This window comes from Gopherus flavomarginatus, chromosome 8, assembly GCF_025201925.1.
Source record: "Gopherus flavomarginatus isolate rGopFla2 chromosome 8, rGopFla2.mat.asm, whole genome shotgun sequence".
Lineage (NCBI taxonomy): Eukaryota > Metazoa > Chordata > Testudines > Testudinidae > Gopherus > Gopherus flavomarginatus.
In genome coordinates this window covers 109,088,971-109,107,141 of record NC_066624.1, presented here as the reverse complement: position 1 = coordinate 109,107,141, position 18,171 = coordinate 109,088,971, and the positions used below count along the sequence as shown (strand labels likewise).

The 18,171-nt window shown below is 43.0% G+C and overlaps 1 protein-coding gene across 1 annotated transcript in view; it reads left to right on the top strand.

Moving 5' to 3' along the window:
- Positions 1-18,171, top strand: part of PSMD1 (proteasome 26S subunit, non-ATPase 1) — a 126,679-nt gene that overhangs the window by 13,543 nt on the left and 94,965 nt on the right. Inside the window, exons 9-16 of the mRNA XM_050963785.1 lie at positions 989-1,117; positions 2,192-2,280; positions 3,420-3,498; positions 5,209-5,382; positions 7,139-7,250; positions 8,152-8,348; positions 8,773-8,868; positions 9,504-9,568. Of these exons, the coding sequence (XP_050819742.1) occupies positions 989-1,117; positions 2,192-2,280; positions 3,420-3,498; positions 5,209-5,382; positions 7,139-7,250; positions 8,152-8,348; positions 8,773-8,868; positions 9,504-9,568 (941 nt within the window). The remainder of the gene's footprint in view (positions 1-988; positions 1,118-2,191; positions 2,281-3,419; positions 3,499-5,208; positions 5,383-7,138; positions 7,251-8,151; positions 8,349-8,772; positions 8,869-9,503; positions 9,569-18,171) is intronic.

Here is an 18,171-nt window from a genome sequence, read left to right as displayed (position 1 = left end):
GGGCAGCATGTCTTGAATTAGTTTCTGTTACATGAACACCATTGGTTGTGGCAAGGGGCAAGCATGCATAAGCAACCTTTGTGGCCTGAAGCATTCCTGAGTTTAATCTGCCCCAGATCAGAAAAGAAATAATTGAGGGGATTAGTTGAAGGACTGAACTAGCTGTACTCAGTGGATCTCTTTAACGTAAAGCGACTACAAAGAGACCCGATGTACTTTCCACCCTCTGTGAAAGAGCGCCAAGCAGAGACTTACCCTGCAGATGTTATCTAGGGCTGTGGGGACGAGTTATTCCAGCAGAGCACTGGAAATGAGCAGGCAGTGGAAATACAGCAGTGAATGTTAGATTGTTCCAAAAGTCATAACGCTGGGTTCTCCCTCCCCAGCCATTGTAAATCGGAGCAGAGTGGCTTTAGCACATCCGCTTCCATTAACCTTCCCCATTGAATTAAGGTGTGTTCTGATTTCCTGAGAAGTTCTAGCCACATCATGAGGCACAGCCAGTGATGCCTAAAGTATTGCTACTTTGAGTCTTTCCCCAGTAAAATCTGCAAGTAAATATAAGCACAATGTGAATGTAGGTAACTGTTCTTGGGGGAGAGTCTTTTCTCCTCATCTGTTGAAGGTATAAGAGACCAAACAAAGCAGCATGTTGAGCCTTTTTGGCATTTGGTACAAGTCTCCTCGCAATACCTTCCATTCAGTTCAGTGGCTGCATTTAATCTTATGGGAGTCTGTCCCCTACTTCCTGTACATAGAGGCACTCCCATTAATGTTCCTGGGAGCTGAGTTGTATGCATCGAGGGAAGGATTATTGTTCTTTTCTCTTCCAAGAGGTGCTGATCTCTGAAGCATGTGACGAGGCATGTACTGTTAAATATGCCTATCTGTTAGCTCTCTCATGGGCCAGTGTTTTAACAGAGCTTGATCCTGGGGGAATGCAGGGATTCTGATGATCTGTTTGTTTTTTTGTTGTTTGTGTGTGAAGAACCCAGAGCCTAAGGACCAGATTTCAAAAATGATTAAAATTTTAAGTGGTGAAATGGCTATTGAGTTACACCTGCAGTTTTTAATACGAAACAACAATACAGACCTGATGATTCTCAAAAACACAAAGGTAAGAGACCTTAGATTGTCTTTTTCTTTCTGGAATCTTCACAGATTTTCTGGTGACTGTTTCAGTACTCACTGTAGTCTCCTCCTTGAAGCAGGCTTTAGCAGGGCCTGTATGTCTCTGGGAGGAGTCTATTTATTCTCTCTCTCTTTCCGAGGATCTAGTTTAGTGTATTGGTCAGACCAGATTGATTTTAAAACTTGAAACTCCAAGGCTAAGGGAGGGCTGCTTGTTCCCACTATCTGGCCCAAAGCCATTACACCCTGGAGTGTGGCCCAGAGATTTCTGAGGTGTGGCTTGTGGGCACCTTTCGCTGTATCTGTGGGTAGAAGCTAAAGCTGCTCAATGGCAGTATTTCATTGCAATGTATTGGGAAACTCACGTAATTTCTATTTCACTAGGGAAAATACTGATAGAGAGTGAGTGTGTGTGTGTGTGTGTGTGTGTGTGAAAATTTATGTGCAAAGTAGGTGCAGCCCTTGGGCTCATGGCAAGCTTTGTCCCTTCTGTCCTTTAAGACAAATGATTATTGTAAATCACAACAGAGAGATTATTTGAATCTGAAATGTAACTTCTGTCCTCAGCAAGAGGTGGTGTGACACTATTGTTTTAAGCAAGTACATGGCTGTTGGGAGATTCCATTTTAAATGCACTGGAAATGCATAAAACTCTTTTGGATAGTGATCCGGCGTAGTCTTATAGGAAGGGCTTGAAATTGCTGTCAGCAGCACTTACTGTGTAGCAATAGGTTCCTAGAGTGCCTGGCTATTTAAGAGGGTCCTATTCTCAGTTTATGCTGTTGCTTCATTCCAGAAGTTTACGGAAAGGACTTGTCTGCACTAGAAGAATTGGGTTGAGACTAGATAGGTGTGTATTAACAAGCAGTGCATCCCCATCAGGAAAAAGATCATGCTTAGGTTGGGGTTAGTTAATGCAACTCTATCTAATTGTGACTAATTTTTCTAGTACCAAGTCCAGAGTGAACAGAGCTATGTGTCTTAGTTGTGAATCTTCTTCGCTGCAACCTGGTGTCTGTTTCTCACTTCTTGGTGATACTCGTCTGTTTTGCTCTTCCAGGATGCAGTGCGGAACTCTGTGTGCCACACAGCGACGGTTATAGCAAACTCCTTCATGCACTGTGGGACAACCAGTGACCAGTTCCTTAGGTAAGTGCATTGCAAAGAAGTTCAGTTAGCATTCAGAGAGGTAGAATAGTATGTGCAGTACCATTCACCCTGTCTCCGAAAAGACATTGCAGAACTAGAGGAGTATCAGCAAAGTGGTGATAATGATCAAAGGGCTTGGAAAATCTGCCGTATGAAGAGTGTGGAAAGGTTACAATCCTTTCCCTGAGAAAGGAGGTGGATAAGCAGAGAGGTGATAAAAGTGCATGAGATAACAAATGGTCTAAAGAAGGGCAATTGGGAGCTTCTGATCTCTTGTCTCATAACACAAGAGCAAGGGGACAGTCAATGAATTTAAAAGGTGAGAAATTCAAAACCCATAGAAGGAAATATCTGCCCGCTTCATGTAATTAGACTGTGGAATTCACTGCCACAGGAAGTCATTGTGGCCAAGAGCTTAGCAATATACAAAAAGGGCTGGATATTTACATGGATATGAAGACTATCCCGAGTTTCTATACATAATTATAATTTTAAAAGTGATATTAAACCTTGTGCTTTATGTCTTAAACCAATCTCTGACTATTGGAGATCAAGATGAGACTGAGTGGGGAGGGTCAGATTATCCCGCATCAGCTGTTGTGGAGTTCTTACACCTCTGAAGCACCTAGGTCTGGCCACTGTCAGAGATGGAGTTCTACTCTAGATGGACCACTAGTTTAGTCCAGTCTGGCAGTTCCTATTTTCCTGTAAATAGAGGCTGGCTTACTAGTGAGCTAGTGACACTCATGGAGGTCAAAGGTGGGGACTGGAACCCACTGCGGGAGGTGAAGAAAGAAAATGACTCTATGGTCAAATCCCTACAGTTGAGCTGGGAACTCTGTTGATGGACTGTGTGGTGAGCAATATCCAGCTCTCTGGAAGGATTGCTCAGCCTGCAGCCAGGTCTTTGAATATGTTGAAGTAGTAGATTTATGTAGTTCTATGTTGTCACTTAATGCTGCTGTTCAGCGGCTGAGCTGGGACCAGCCAGAAATCAGGGCTTCTCTAGGCAGTGGAGCATGGAAGCAGTCCCTCACCATCTCCAACAGGTGCCGGTTTTGACAACATTATTTTCTGATGAAATGTGGGTGTTGGGTGTTATACAAACTATATTTAACCCCTGACTTTCCTCCTTCCAGAGATAATTTGGAGTGGCTGGCCAGAGCCACGAATTGGGCTAAGTTTACTGCTACTGCCAGCCTGGGTGTCATACATAAGGTAATGCTGCCTTCATTCCTGTGTGCCTAAGTGTAAACTCATGCCATGCCAATGCTGAGACTGTTCTTTTGTCTCTTTTGGAATGGAGTGGGGTTTCTGGGTTATACATTGCGGTCTTGGTCACACTCCAACTCGTAACCAAGTTTGTACCCAGTCACTGACAGGCTGACTGTAAATGTGGTTTGTCTCCTTGCATGGCCCGATTATAACTTGGTTGGAACTAAAGCAGCTAATAGTACCTGACCCACGCCAGAACCCTTGGTTGGCCCATTGTCGTCCTTCTGTGAGTGGTTTGGTCTTTTTTATTTGCAGTGCAATCCAGACACTTTAACCATGTTAGCGTAACTGGTTTGGTTGAACCTTAGGACATCCCAGCGTGCATTGTCCCGTGTGCTGCCAGTGCCACCTTTTGTGTATGTTCTCCAGGCACTTTATTCCTGTGGAAGCACCGCACCATAGAAGAGCTGCCCAGACTTTCCCCATATTTACTGGTACAAACGTAGCTAGGGAGCCTGTGGAAATGTAAACGTGTTTCTGATGGCAGGACAGTTGCTGTGTGGACACAACTGAACAGTGTTACTATAACCAATTTAGATGATTTGGCCTCTAGCTGGTTACAAAACCACTGTTAAAACTTGTGCTGTGGACAGGGCCGAATGTTTTTAATGAGCATCTCCAAATATCATAAACAGGACATCTAATTTTTAAGAAACATCAAATACACATGTCAGCTTCTTAATCGGAGAGATGTGTGAAGACTCAGCTGATTGCCAGTTCTTTTTTCTTCTGAATGTACACATGCATATAGCAGAACGTGCACTGTGCTAAACAAGGGCATGTAGTGTAATCATGGTTAAAAAAGTGGTGGAGAAATATGGCTTAAAGTGAAGAACCTTCAACTGACTTATCAAAATCTAAGTGCACAGAAGAAGAATACAGTGAATGAACAGAGGATTTAAAGTATTTACAAGGACCATTTGGATGGAAGGGACCTGTGAATACTAAACCTGTGAAGTGGATTTAATTCTCTAATCCAACCCTGCTAGATCACATCTAGCCTTAAATATGTGCAGTGAAGCTGTGATCTAGACAAATGTTTGTCCAACTTAATTAAAATGGGGGGAGAGCTCTTTTTGCTACTGGGCAGTCAGAGAGACCACTCTTCTTCCTTCCTTTGCATCAGTTGCGGAGGATGGTGGTTTCCATTTACCAAATGTCTGTGGTTTAGTAACTTTATTTTGTGGCTTCATGATGTTACTGAGCTTCGTATGGTGATATGTTCCAGAGGAGCATTGATGGTGGCCAACCTTGCCGATTCAATGCTGGGAGAGCATTTTCCAGTCTGAAATAGTGGGAAACCATTGTAATTGCTTTGTGGGGCTAGAACCTTTAATTAAAGCATCCTGATTATTAGGCCAAATATGGTTCCTAGTCCTAATTTATTTGCATTGGCTTTGGATAGCAGTCATGTGATGGGAGTGTAGTCACATGCTTCTGTGTGAATAAATAGTTCAGAAATGCAGAGAACACCGCATTAAAAGATTGAACATGTTGGGTTTGTCTTAGATCACAGCATGGAAACTGGTAGCTAAAGCAGATGTTTCCTGTTGAGTGTTTAAAATATTGTAACAATGTCTTCTAATTAAACACTGTTTTCTTTCTCCTCTTGTTCTTCCCCTTTCCCCAACCCCTTTGGGCAATGAATTGCAGGGTCATGAGAAGGAAGCTCTACAATTAATGGCAACATACTTACCCAAAGACACCTCTCCGGGCTCGGCCTATCAGGAGGGCGGAGGTCTCTATGCATTGGGTCTGATTCATGCTAATCACGGTGGTGACATCATTGACTATCTGCTGAACCAGTTGAAGAATGCCAGCAATGATGTGCGTACTAGATTTAACAGTGAACCTAGTTGTGTTCTCGTGTACCCAACAGTGCGCAGGGTGCTTCACACAAACCAGGCCTTTGAGCGCTTACACTTCAAAACAGTTATGATACAACAACTGATGACCATAAACAGCCCAATAACAGGGGAAGGGCATGACTAAGACAATGGCTACAGCAAATAACCCTAACACCCTTCTTGTTAGAATACAAGTGGGATTTTAGGATGGACTTGTATACTTGTTTCAAAATAAATGTCATCTACAGCATGACTTTGTACCCATCCCTGCTTTGTTTTAGGGTAGACTTACTGTATTATGCTCTGGTTTGGCTCCAGTTACCTACCAAAGGAATACATTGCTCAACAGACTGTGCTGCAAACTATCCTATGTGTAAACAGTTTCAGCAAGGATTCACTCCTGACCATTCCTGGGCTTCTTCAACACTGACCCTTATGTTTGGAACAGCCTCCTAGTTAATATTTGCCCAGAACCCTTCCTCTCTCTCTCTCCTAGGATAGATAATAAAACAGAAAATATCATAATGCCACTATATAAATTCATGGTATACCCATGTCTTGCATACTGTGTGCAGTTTTGGTCGCCCCATGTCAAAAAAATGTACTAGAATTGGAAAAGGTACAGAGAAGGGCAACAGAAATGATTAGGGGTATGGAACAATTTCCATATGAGGAGATATTAAAAGACTGGGACTGTTCAGCTTGGAAAAGAGATGACTAAGGCATGGGATCTGATTGAGGTCTATAAAATCATGACTGATGTAGAGAAAGTGAATAAGGAAGTGTTATTTATCCTTTCACATAATACAAGAACCAGGGTCACCCAATGAAATTAATAGGCAGCAAGTTTAAAACCAACAAAAGGATGTACTTCTTCACAAAACATACATTGAATCTGTGGAACTTATTGCCACATGATGTAGTGAAGGACAAGAGTATAACTGGGTTCAGAAAAGAATTAGTTTTGTGGTGAATAGGTCCAACAATGGCTATTAGCCAAGATGGTCAAGGATCAAACTGCATCCTTTGGGTGTCCCAAAACCTCTGACTGCCAGATGCTAGGATGGATCACATGATAATTGCCCTGTGCTTTTCATTCCCTTTGAAGTATCTGGCATTGGCCACTGTCGGAAGACAGGATACTGGGTTAAATGGAGCATTGGTGTTGCCCAGTATGGCCATTCTTCTATTCTTCGAGGGTATGTTCTAAGTTTCCCACTAGGTCTGTGAATCAGTCTAGCTGGAAAGATCACATTCATTTTGGGCTTTATTTTATATTGTATTGCTCCTTCGTGCCTTCAGAGAATAAAGGGTGAGGAGGGCCTTATGAATACCTGTATAAATTTCCGGTCAGGGTCTATTGGTGCAACACATTTTGCCCGTGGCATATCTCTGTACAATGATGGCCCTGTTTAAATAACTCCTTGGGAAGAGTGCTAAAAATAAATCCTCAGAAAATCTGTTGTACTGGGCTTGTAGCACCCCATACTGGGCAGATCTCTGGGCTGGCTTTGGGAACATAACTGTTGTCTTGATCAGAGAAAATGATTGGCTGGGGCTGGCTGGAAAAGTAAAATTGGGATTCATAACTAGGGGCAACAGTTCATTTGAGTTTTTGGGGGGAGGGCCATACACTAATGGTTTCCAGCTTAAAGCTCTGGCTTCTTCAGCTGAAGTAGACACCTTCCCATTGTAATACACTGAGCAGTAAGAAAAATGGTTGTGCTTTTTTGTAGATTGTCCGACATGGTGGTAGCTTGGGTTTGGGTCTGGCTGCCATGGGGACTGCACGCCAGGATGTGTATGATTTGCTGAAAACAAACCTCTACCAGGATGATGCAGTGACAGGTAAAGATCCTGCTTCTAAAACATGAGCCCTTGCTAGTAGTATAGACTATTTCCACTGTGCAGCTCTGTCCTGGCCTTTCCATGACCTACAAGGTCTTTTTATTTTGTTGCAGGTAATGCCTGCAGGCCTGATTGTATTGGGTATTGTACAGACACCTAGCAAGAGACTTCCGCTGCCATCAGAAGATTAGCCTAAGAATTGCAGGGACTCTGATTCAGTGACCTGATGCTTCTTTTTAGGGAGTCGTTTATTTCACTCATGGGGCCTCAAAGAAACTCTTCTCCCCTTATACTTTTTTTAACCTGTTTTGACCCCACAGTCCTGCCAGATCTCTTTGGCTAAGAGAGGCTGAGTAGAGGGGCTCATGAAGGCCGCTACTGCGTTGGCTTAGGTTAACAGAAGAGCTTATGAGATGATCTACATGCGTACTGGCATGAGAAACATATTGAACCTGGGAGGGTATAGCGTTAACCCCAAGGCTCATGGGCTGGCTAGTAACATGTATGGGCATACAATCAAATACACTTTCACAGTGATTGTTAATGCAGCAGCGTCTTCATTTTAAGGAATCTATCTTTTAAGGAGCTTTATAGTATTTCCCAGGGAGTGATTTTATAATACTGCTGTCTATTTGAGGCTTCTGCTAGTGCAGCTCTGTGTAAACATCATCGGTATGCATTCACAATTTTGCTTTAGAAGCGTCCTTCCTGTAGCTTTTGTGAGTGAGTGAACACTATGCTGAGCAGCAGGTCTGCTGGGCACAGTGTCTGGAAGCTCTGTATTGGCCTGTATCTCAGTAGGATAAGGGGCCTCTGGGTCTTGTGTTTACATCGGCATTGATATATTAGCCTATTTTGGGAGCTCTGCATTCTTTACTGATTCCCTTTTGCTGCTGTGCAGGTGAAGCAGCTGGTCTGGCACTGGGTCTGGTAATGCTGGGATCTAAAAATGCTCAGGCTATTGAGGACATGGTTGGCTACGCACAGGAAACGCAGCATGAAAAGATCTTGCGGGGCCTGGCTGTTGGCATTGCTCTGGTCATGTACGGGAGAATGGAGGAAGCAGATGCCCTCATAGAGAGTCTCTGCAGAGATAAGGTGAGTGTGGCTGCGTTTTGATATCGTCACAGTCTGTTTGAGAGATTTCCCCCGCTCCCTTCTGAAATCTCCAGCTTTGGTTAGGGTGACTGCTTTCACCAGGCAAGTTTTTCCAAATAACTGAATGTGTCGATGTACCTGTTGGGTGATGTGTGGCAGTGGTCAGTAAAGTTATTCTGAAAGCGTTGGACGATTCACAGCTCACGATACTTTTTGCCTTTAGGTCATTAGTGCCAAATGGCATTCCCACCCGATGACTGTTTTGTGGCGTGTCCCAGGCCTAGTAGACAGGTGCCCATAGCCTGTTTTCCCCTCTGTTGGCAGCTTCAGAACCCAGGAATTGAGTAGACTTGGAAACTGAACTTCTGACTCCTAGCTGTGTCTGTAGAATTACAAATATTGAAGCACTCTCTATGTCTTCCAGGATCCAATCCTCCGTCGTTCAGGAATGTACACTGTAGCTATGGCTTACTGTGGCTCAGGGAACAACAAGGCAATCAGACGTCTGCTACATGTTGCTGTAAGTTCTGCGGAGTCTGGGGCAGGTAACGGGATAGCTGGGGTGGTGGCAGCAAATACACAGTCCATTGACAGAACTCGGTAACTGTAATGTTAATATTCTAATCTAAAATAGTGATGTAAAGGGAATGAGTGGCCTCTCTTTGCTTAATGGAAACACGAGGATTAGAAGTCGTAGGGTTTGCAAACATTAAAAGCTAAGAGACGTTCGGCAAGAGAATAAAGAAACTCCAATATTGCTTAAAGCAAAGCTGCGTTCCACTTTTTAGCGTAGCCCCAGAGCACTTGCTAGCTGGGCTGAAGAGTTGCTTATCTGCTCCAGATAACCTTCATCATAATTCATTGTGCTGAGCAGAAACAGGGTAGCCTCTAAAATATGGAGGCCATCAGCTCTTTCTGACTAATAGGTCTGTGAACCAAAAAAAATAGGACTTAAAACATGTCACAGTGTGGGAATGGTAGTTCTGTGTGAGTCTGTTTCAGCGGAGGATCAGTTACCTCACTGAATGTAACTGTTAATTTTTTTATTTCTGTAATCTCAGGCCTATATCCCAGATCAAATCACGGGCATGAGAGCTGATGCGAAATGTTGGGGGTTTGAACCATTCTCTTAATATCTTGTTTCTTCTTTAATAGGTGAGTGATGTCAACGATGATGTGAGGCGGGCAGCAGTTGAGTCCCTGGGGTTCATTCTGTTCAGGTACAATTTCTAACTCCATCAGTTCTTCAGCCTTCAATTTGATTTGTCTGGGAGATTTTTTTTGAAAGCATGTGTGCTTCATCCATCTCACTAACTGAATCCGTGGCCAATGGAAATGCATAGAATAATGGGAGAACGAAATCTGGGTCAGTAGTAGAACCCATCTGCTGTGAATTTAATGGACCAGTGGTATTTTGTATGGGTATGTCCTGGGATGAGATATAAACAGAAGAAAAAATGAGTCGCACAACCTTGCATTGTGAGTGATGGTGTGGTCCCTTGTGAGAAGTAATCTGAAACTGCACAGTGCCCTGTTATGGAAAATCTACACATGAGAAATGACGTTTTGGGACAAAATACTTCAGTAAAAACCTTTGACTGATGTAGGATTTTGTATTTCCTCTAAGTGGCTTTGACTGACTTTTGGGGTGTGTGGAGGGTAGTCATACATCTCAAGTGAAAGCTGCGATTTCTGTACATGTTTTAAGGAGAAGTTGGCTTAAATCTAATATGCAAAGTATGAAGAAAATAAAAATTGACCCTCTGAGCTGGTACCAACTCTTGGGAGCTTTACAGGAACCATTGGATATAACGTATGTAGCCTCTGGCTCATTGTGTACGAGGAAATAGTGGATTAAAGTAAGTTTCGGAGACGCTGTAGCATGTAAAACTTCTGTGTCTTTAATTAAACTCTTAGTGAAATTTTCCACAGCGAGTTGCCAAGTGGAATTAAGTGAGTGAAGTCTAGTTACAGGGAGTGTGATTTAGGGAATGTATCTGGTTTTATCAAATAATGGATGGGTAAGACTTGAACGGCAGTTTTACTCAGTACATGTTGGATAAAGTAACTTCTCATAATTTTTTTTTTTTTTTTTTTTTTTTTTTTAAGAAACCGCAGTCATTTATAGCAGTAGACTTTCTAAATAAATATTCAGCAGACAACTTAATGAGCTGTTCAGGAGGTCTCCAGACATATGGCCCAATTGCCTGAATAGAGTAGAGTGAGATGAAGTTGGAAAACTTGAATTCCTCATTCCGTTTGCAAGATAAGTTAATTAAAAGTCAAATATACAGTCTCTTACTAGACACCCTTGAGATGACACTTCCAAAACAAATGTGTCTGCCTGATGACTGCCGAAAATGTTACTGGAAGCAGTTACTTCTCTAGAACTAACTTTTTGAAGGTAGGAGATTATCTTGAAAATAACTTTGTGAAAAATAACCTCCACATTTTAAAACCACCTTTTAGTTATGCATACTGTAATGCCAAAATGGGACATGTACTTTCAAGTAAGTCTTTCATCTTCTGAAATTAGTAGTAGCAAATATTTTTTGGCCGTCGTCTTCTAACGTCAAATCACTCTCACGCCGATTCTGTAGGTAGCACTTTACAATGCCATAGGCATGTGTATTTATCAACTTGGGAAGATGAAAACTTGGCCTGAAATTTTCATTCATATATTAACATGGGAGGCCAAGTTTCAGACTTGGACTATCATTCTTATATATTGGTACTGGTATCCCCTTCTAGGCACCTAACTCCCATCTTTGCATGCACAAGTCTAGAGAGTGGGTCCGCAGTCTGCGGAGGAGACAGGAGTTAATTCCGGGTGAAATGTGCTACACTAAGTAAGGTTTCATTACTAATACTTTCGTCTTCTATGATGCTTTTTGTCTGGCGATTTGAAAGCACTTAATGAATTTAGACTAGAACCCTGTGAGTTAGGTATGTGTCAACCTAATTTTACAGTGGAGGAAACTGAGGCATAAGGGGTGATGTGACTTAACCAAGATCATACCAGCAAGTCTATAAAAGAGCTGAATCTGCTGCTCTCAGTCCTGTGCTTTGCCATAAACCCTCGTCTTCCCTTGTGTCTTTTTTTTTTTTTAAACCTAATGCTCACACTAATAGAATAAAGTGTTGGGGATAGTGAGTGAAAACTCTTTGCTAATTAATAAGTAAACCAGAGAGAGGATGATTGCCCAATTACTAAGCTTGCTGGTAGCATCACCGTCCTAGGCATAATTGTGATGTGAGCTAATTTCCCATCAGTGAAAGTATCTAAATAAATGAATAAAGGCTTTTAATGTCAGCCTTTGCATGGAAGTACTCCCATCGCGTCGCTCCCCCCTCCGCCCCCCCCCCAGGGCAGCCTATCTCTGGTGCTTTTGGGGACTCCTTGTTTGTTTACCCACACTTCCACATTGGCACAGCTATTTTTCTGGCTGAGGAGAGCTGCCTCTCTATGGGCAGCAGTCATCTTCAGCAACGTAGAACACTTTTTATCCCCAGAGCTGAGCATGTTGTCTCTGCTTTGCTCCAAGCCTTAAAGAATCGACTCCTGGGAAGGCAAAGCTTTAATTAAGGGCCTCCCATGTGGCTATAGAAGCAGCACTTTGTAAAGGAACATGGTTTCAGGGTTATCAGCCCCATTAACGCACCCCATCCGTAACCTCCTCGTGGGCACCCTATTAAGGTTTCAGGTGTCCTAGCAGTCACCCCTTTCAGGCAGCGACCGGTGTGTCTCTACATTCACGTTGGAGTGGGGGTTAGACTTAGTCTCTCTGCATCTCACTGTGATTTCCCCAACAGGTCAAACTGGGGTCCAGCACCTGTAATTTACTCTTTTTTTCCTGGGGGCTACACACGCTACCAATCAGCCTTCACAAAGCAGATTACATTGATTCTTAGGGCAAAAGCATCACAGGGAAAACCTCTAAAAACAATGCAGGGATTTATGTGCTTACTAAACATACTCAGTAATTGCTGATCAGACCTATGGGGTCATGGTAAGCCAAAGGCCTTCCAACCCTCAGTAAGAGTTGGTGGCCCTCTCCAGGACCAAAAGTCCTGTCCATTTGCTGAGTCAAACAGAAGATCCTGAGTCTGTTTATACTCAGTGTCTTATACCAAAGTCTTGCTTTGACTCCCAGCCTCTTGAAAACAGGTGAACCAGTCCTTCTGTCTGCCAGGTGGTCAAGCTTCAAAACCAGCCTTGGGATTTTGCTCTAATCCCCCTGTGATTCCAGGAACATACACATCCACATCATTTGTATTATCTGCAAAGGGCTATGAATATTCTATAAAACGTGCTATCTGGCCTATCTCAATATAATGGCTTTTTGAGGTTTTCAAGGTAATAGACAATATGGTTCTGAAAGATATTGCAACCACATGCAGTATATGTTCGCAAGGAACTTTATCTGTGATTTCACATGTGTTGATATGAAACCAGAAGAAGCTAAATCACTATGCTCTGACCCTGTGACTTTGCAGGCTTCACATATTAGCTCAAAGATCTGCTGACTGTGAGAATGTCCTAGGTGTTTAGAAGTCTTCATTGGGCACTGTGCAGGTCCTTCCTGGGAAATTAGTGGCAAAAAAAGCAGGCAAGAATAGAGTTGCCTAAGGGGGATAAGCACTTGCTTCAAATGATACAAATAGCACATGGGCTGGCTTGGTGACATGATGTTAATACTCTGCCCAGTGTATGTCTACACGGCAGCTAGGTGGCCACGGCTCACCAGTGCCAGCTGACTTGAACTCATGGCGCTCAGGCTGCAGGGCTGTTTCACTGTTGGTGTAGACATCTGGACTTGGGCTAGAGCCTGGGCTCTAGGCTCCTGCAAGGTGGGAGGGTCCCAGAGCTCGAGCCCAAGCCGGGAAGTCTGTACAGCAGTGAAACAGCCCCGCAGCCTGAGCCCTGTGAGTCCGAGTCACCTGGCTGTGTAGACAGAACCCCAGAGGCCTGGGTTCAGTACAGTCCCCAGTTCCACTCTAGTTCATTTACTCTGTCTGTTAGAGTATGTCTACACTACCTGCCGGATCCGGTGGGTAGCGATTGATCTATTGGCGATTGATGTATTGCGCCTCGATGAGACACGATACAGACATCACCGACTGCACTCCCTGTGGACTCCGGAACTCCACCAGTGTGAGAGGTGGAAGCGGCCGTCGATCCCGCGCCATGAGGACGCGAAGTAAGTCAATCCAAGTCAGTCTAAGATACGTAGACTTCAGCTACGCTATTCTCGTAGCTGAAGTTGTGTATCTTAGATCGACCTCCCCCGCCCTCCCCGCAGGGTAGACCAGACCTTAGAGGCAGCCTGGCCAATCCTAAGGGGACACGGCCACGCCTGCTTTCTGAACAGGAATCACTTCATCTCATTAACAGCAAGTATTTCAATAAAAATACCCTTTAAAAATCACTGCTTCAGCATGGACTGTTCAAGAGCGTTACTGTCCAGACCATTGGTTAGTATTGCAGGCCTTGGTGTGAATGACAGCATTATCTTCTAGTGGCTAAAAGGATTTGGAAGTCATTTGGGTTCTACTTCCTGCACTGCTGTTGACTTATTGGTGTGGCCTTGGCTGTCTTGGTGCGTACTCCCCATTTTTAAAATGGAGTAATGATACTTTTTTTGTAAAGTCCTGTGAGAAGCGGAGATGAAAAATATTATTGTGTAAGGTTTTATTACTTTATTGGCTATTTTAAGCAGAAGACAAAATACCTGCATCTTTATTTAACATGTATTGCAATACGTAAAAGGCTGTAACCAGGTTGGGCCCCATTGTGCAATTTGTTGTTTGAAAAATACTCAGGTTGATTCTCTTGTGTGTGATCCAAGACTTCAGCACATATTGGTTGTCATAATGAACTCAATTTATAAATATTCTGAATTCCCTGCATGGGCAGCAGGTGTCTCCCAAGAACTGTTCTACCATGCACATGAGCACAACCCGTTCTTCACCACACAGGGAGCTAGCGTCTCCAGAGGCCAACTGGTACTGGAATAAGTGATCCCTGTATGTCTGTAAACAAAAGGAAAATTCCACACACTCCTTCCATTCTTGTGGGGATCTTTCATCCAAACAGGTTCTGGCAGAACATTTTTGTTCTTTGATCTCAGTGTCACTTTCCCCTCTCCACCAACACAAAGCATAATTGGTAATTGATAACTTCCTGCTACAAGGGGAGGCTTTCACGGCTCTGATTTAAACTGCTAACTGTATCCTGACATCTCTGTGGGGCACTAGGTACCAGCCTGCTTCTGCAAGTGTCTTTTTATTTTTGTTGCTGTGCCTCTCCCTAAATCTGACATGCAACATGGCATCTCTACCTCCACAGAACCCCACAGTGAGTAGCGACAATAAGACTTCTGCACGGCGCATGGCATCTCTTCAAACTAAACTACAGATCTTGTGCATGCTAAAATCTAGCCAGGTGAGCTGGAAGTCCTGAACCTGTTCTTATCCCCATTCCTGTCCTTAATCCTTTCCCTGGCTACAGCATTTACTCTGACTCTGAACAACCAATATGATAGTGAGGAGCCCTAAATACTAGGCTACCAGGCAGAGCCTGGCCTGACCTCTGTACTACTGAGGATTGGATGCAGTCCTTGGATGCTTAGCGGAGGAATCTTGAGTAGGAGAAGAAGTTATTTTACTTCTCTACTAGGCACCTGTGCAACCGCTGCTGGGATACTATGTTCAGTTCTGGTGACCGCAGTTCAAGAAGCAGCAAAGAGTCTTGTGACACCTTATAGACTAACAGACGTTTTGAAGCAGGAGCTTTCGTGGGTGAAGACCCACTTCGTCAGATGCATGTAGGAAGTTGATAAATTGGAGAGAGTTCAGAGAAGAGCCATAAGAACGATTAAAGGATTAGAAACAATGCCTTACAGTGAGATTAGAACATAAGAACAGCTATCCTGGGTCAGACCAAAGGTCCGTCAAGCCCAGTGTCCTGTTGTCTTGCTGTGACCAATGGCAGGTGCCCCAAGGGGAATGAACAGACAGGTTATTATCAAGTGATACATGCCCTGTCACCCAATCCCAGCTTCTGGCAAACAGAAGCTAGGGACACCATTTTTGCCCATCCTGGCTAATAGCCATTGATGGATCTATCTTCCATTAATCTGTCTAGCGCCCTTTTGAACCCCATTATAGTATTGGCCTTCACAACACCCTCTGGCAAGGAGTTTCAGAGGTTGACAGTGCGTTGCGTGAAAAAATACTTTCTTGTGTTTGTTTTTAAACTGCTACCTATTAATTTCATTTGGTGGCCCCAATTCGAGAAGGAGTAAATAACACTTCCTTATTTACTTTCTCTGTATCACTCATGATTTTATAAACCTCTATCATCTCCCACCTTAATTGCCTCATTTTGAAGCTGAAAAGTCCCATACGGAAGCCATTCTATACCGCTAATAATTTTTGTTGCCCTTTTCTGAACCATATCCAACTCCAATATATCTTTTTTTTGAGATGGGGCGACCACATCTGCATGCAGTATTCAAGGTGTGGGCGTACCATTTATTTATATAGAGGCAATATGATATTTTCTGTCTTATCTATCCCTTTCTTGATAATTCCCAACATTGTTTGCTTTTTCGACTGCCGCTGCACATTGAGTGGATAATTTCAGAGAACTATCCACAATGACTGCAAGATCGCTTTCTTGAGTGGTAACAGCTAATTTAGACCCCATCATTGTATATGTATAATTAGGATTATGTTTTCCAATGTGCATTACTTTGCATTTATCAACATTAAATTTCATCTGCCATTTTGTTGCCCAGTCACCCAGTTTTGTGAGATCCTTTTGTAGCTCTTCACAGTCTGCCTGGGACTTACAAAACCACTCAAGGTAGTTATCATCTGCAAATTTTGCCACCTCACTGTTTATCCTTTTTTCTAGATCGTTTATGAATATGTTAAATAGGACTGGGCCCAGAACAGTCCCCTGTGGGACACCACTATTTATCCTTCTCCATTCTGAAAACTGACCACGTATTCCTACCCTTTGTTTCCTATCTTTTAACCAGTTACTAATCAATCCATGAGAGAACCTTCCCTCTTATCCTATGACTGCTTCTTTTGTTTAAGAGCTTTTGGTGAGGGACCCTGTCAAAGGCTTTCTGAAAATTTAAATACACTATATCCACTGGATCTCCTTTGTCTGCATGCTTGTTTACCCCCTCAAAGAATTCTGGTAGATTGGTGAGGCATGATTCCCCTTTACAAAAAACATGTTGACTATTTCCCAGCAAATTATGTTCATCTATGTGTCTGACAATTTTGTTCTTTACAATAGTTTCAACCAATTTGCCCGGTACTGAAGTGAGGCTTACTGGCCTGTAGTTTCCAAGGTCACTTCTGGAGCCCTTTTTCAAAATTGGCGTCACATTAGCTATCCTCCAGTCATTTGGTACAGAAGCTGATTTAAATGGTAGGTCACAGATTACAGTTAGTAGTCCTGCAATTTCACTTTTGAGTTCCTTCAGAACTCTTGTGTGAATACCATCAGGTCCTGGAGACTTATTACTGTTTTGTTTATCAGTTTGTTCCAAAACCACCTCTAATGACACCTCAATTTGGAACAGTTCCTCAGATCTGTCACCTGATCTCAGGTTTGGGAATCTCCCTCACATCCTCAGCAGTGAAAACGGGTGCAAAGAATTCATTTAGTTTCTCCGCAATGGCCTTATCGTCTTTGAGTGCTCCTTCAGCATCACGTTCATCCAGTGGCCCCGCTGGTTGTTTAGCAGCTTCCTGCTTCTGATGTATTTAAAAATTTTTTGCTATTACTTTTGGAGTCCAGCTGTTCTTCAAATTCTTTTTTGGTCTTTCAATTATATTTTTACTCTTCATTTGCCAGAGTTTATGCTCTTTGCTATTTTCTTCATTAGGATTTATCTTCCACTTTTTAAAGGATGCCTTTTTGCCTCACTGCTTCTTTTACTTTGTTGTTTAACCATGGCAGCTCTTTTTTGGTTCTCTTACTATGTTTTTTAAATTAGGGCATACATTTAAGTTGAGCCTCTATTATGGTGCCTTTCAAAAAGTTTCCATGCAGCTTGCAGGGATTTTACCTTTAGTACTGTAGCTTTTAATTTTTGTTTCACTAACCTCCTCATTTTTGAGGCGATTCAAGGAGCTCAATCTATTTAGCTTAACGAAGAGAAGCTTAAGGGGTGATTCGATCACAGTCTGTGAGTACCTACACGAGGAGCAAATATTCAGTCATAGGCTCTTCTGTCGAGCAGAGAAAGGTCTAGCAAAATCCAGTGACTGGTAGTTGAAACTAGACAAAATTAGACTGGACATAAGGTGTATGTTTTGACAATGAGAGTTACTAATCACTGGAACAATTTGTCAAGGGTTGTGGTGGATTCTCCATCACTGACCACTTTTAAATCAAAATCGGATGTTTTTCTAAAAGTTCTGCTGTAGGAATTATTGTGGGGCAGGTCTCTGGCCTGTGTTATACAGGAGTTCAGACTAGATGATCACAGTGGTCCCTTCTGGCCTTGGGATCTAGGAAAAGCTTGTGAGCTAGAGATCAGGAATTGAATAGCATCTTGCATGCCCATGGGTGCACCCTGAAACTAATACGAATCTTGTCCTGCCTCTGCCCTTCCACACTGGAGGATTAAAGACCAACGTATTCTTGCATGAAGATAAAAAACATTTATTTATAAACTGTGGCTTCTGTTGTCTTGGAAAGCAATGGCTTGAGTAGCCTGCTTATCAACTCCAGCACTGGAGGTGCTCAGCACCTCTGACAGGCAGGAATCAAAACCCGGGCATGTTTATGGCT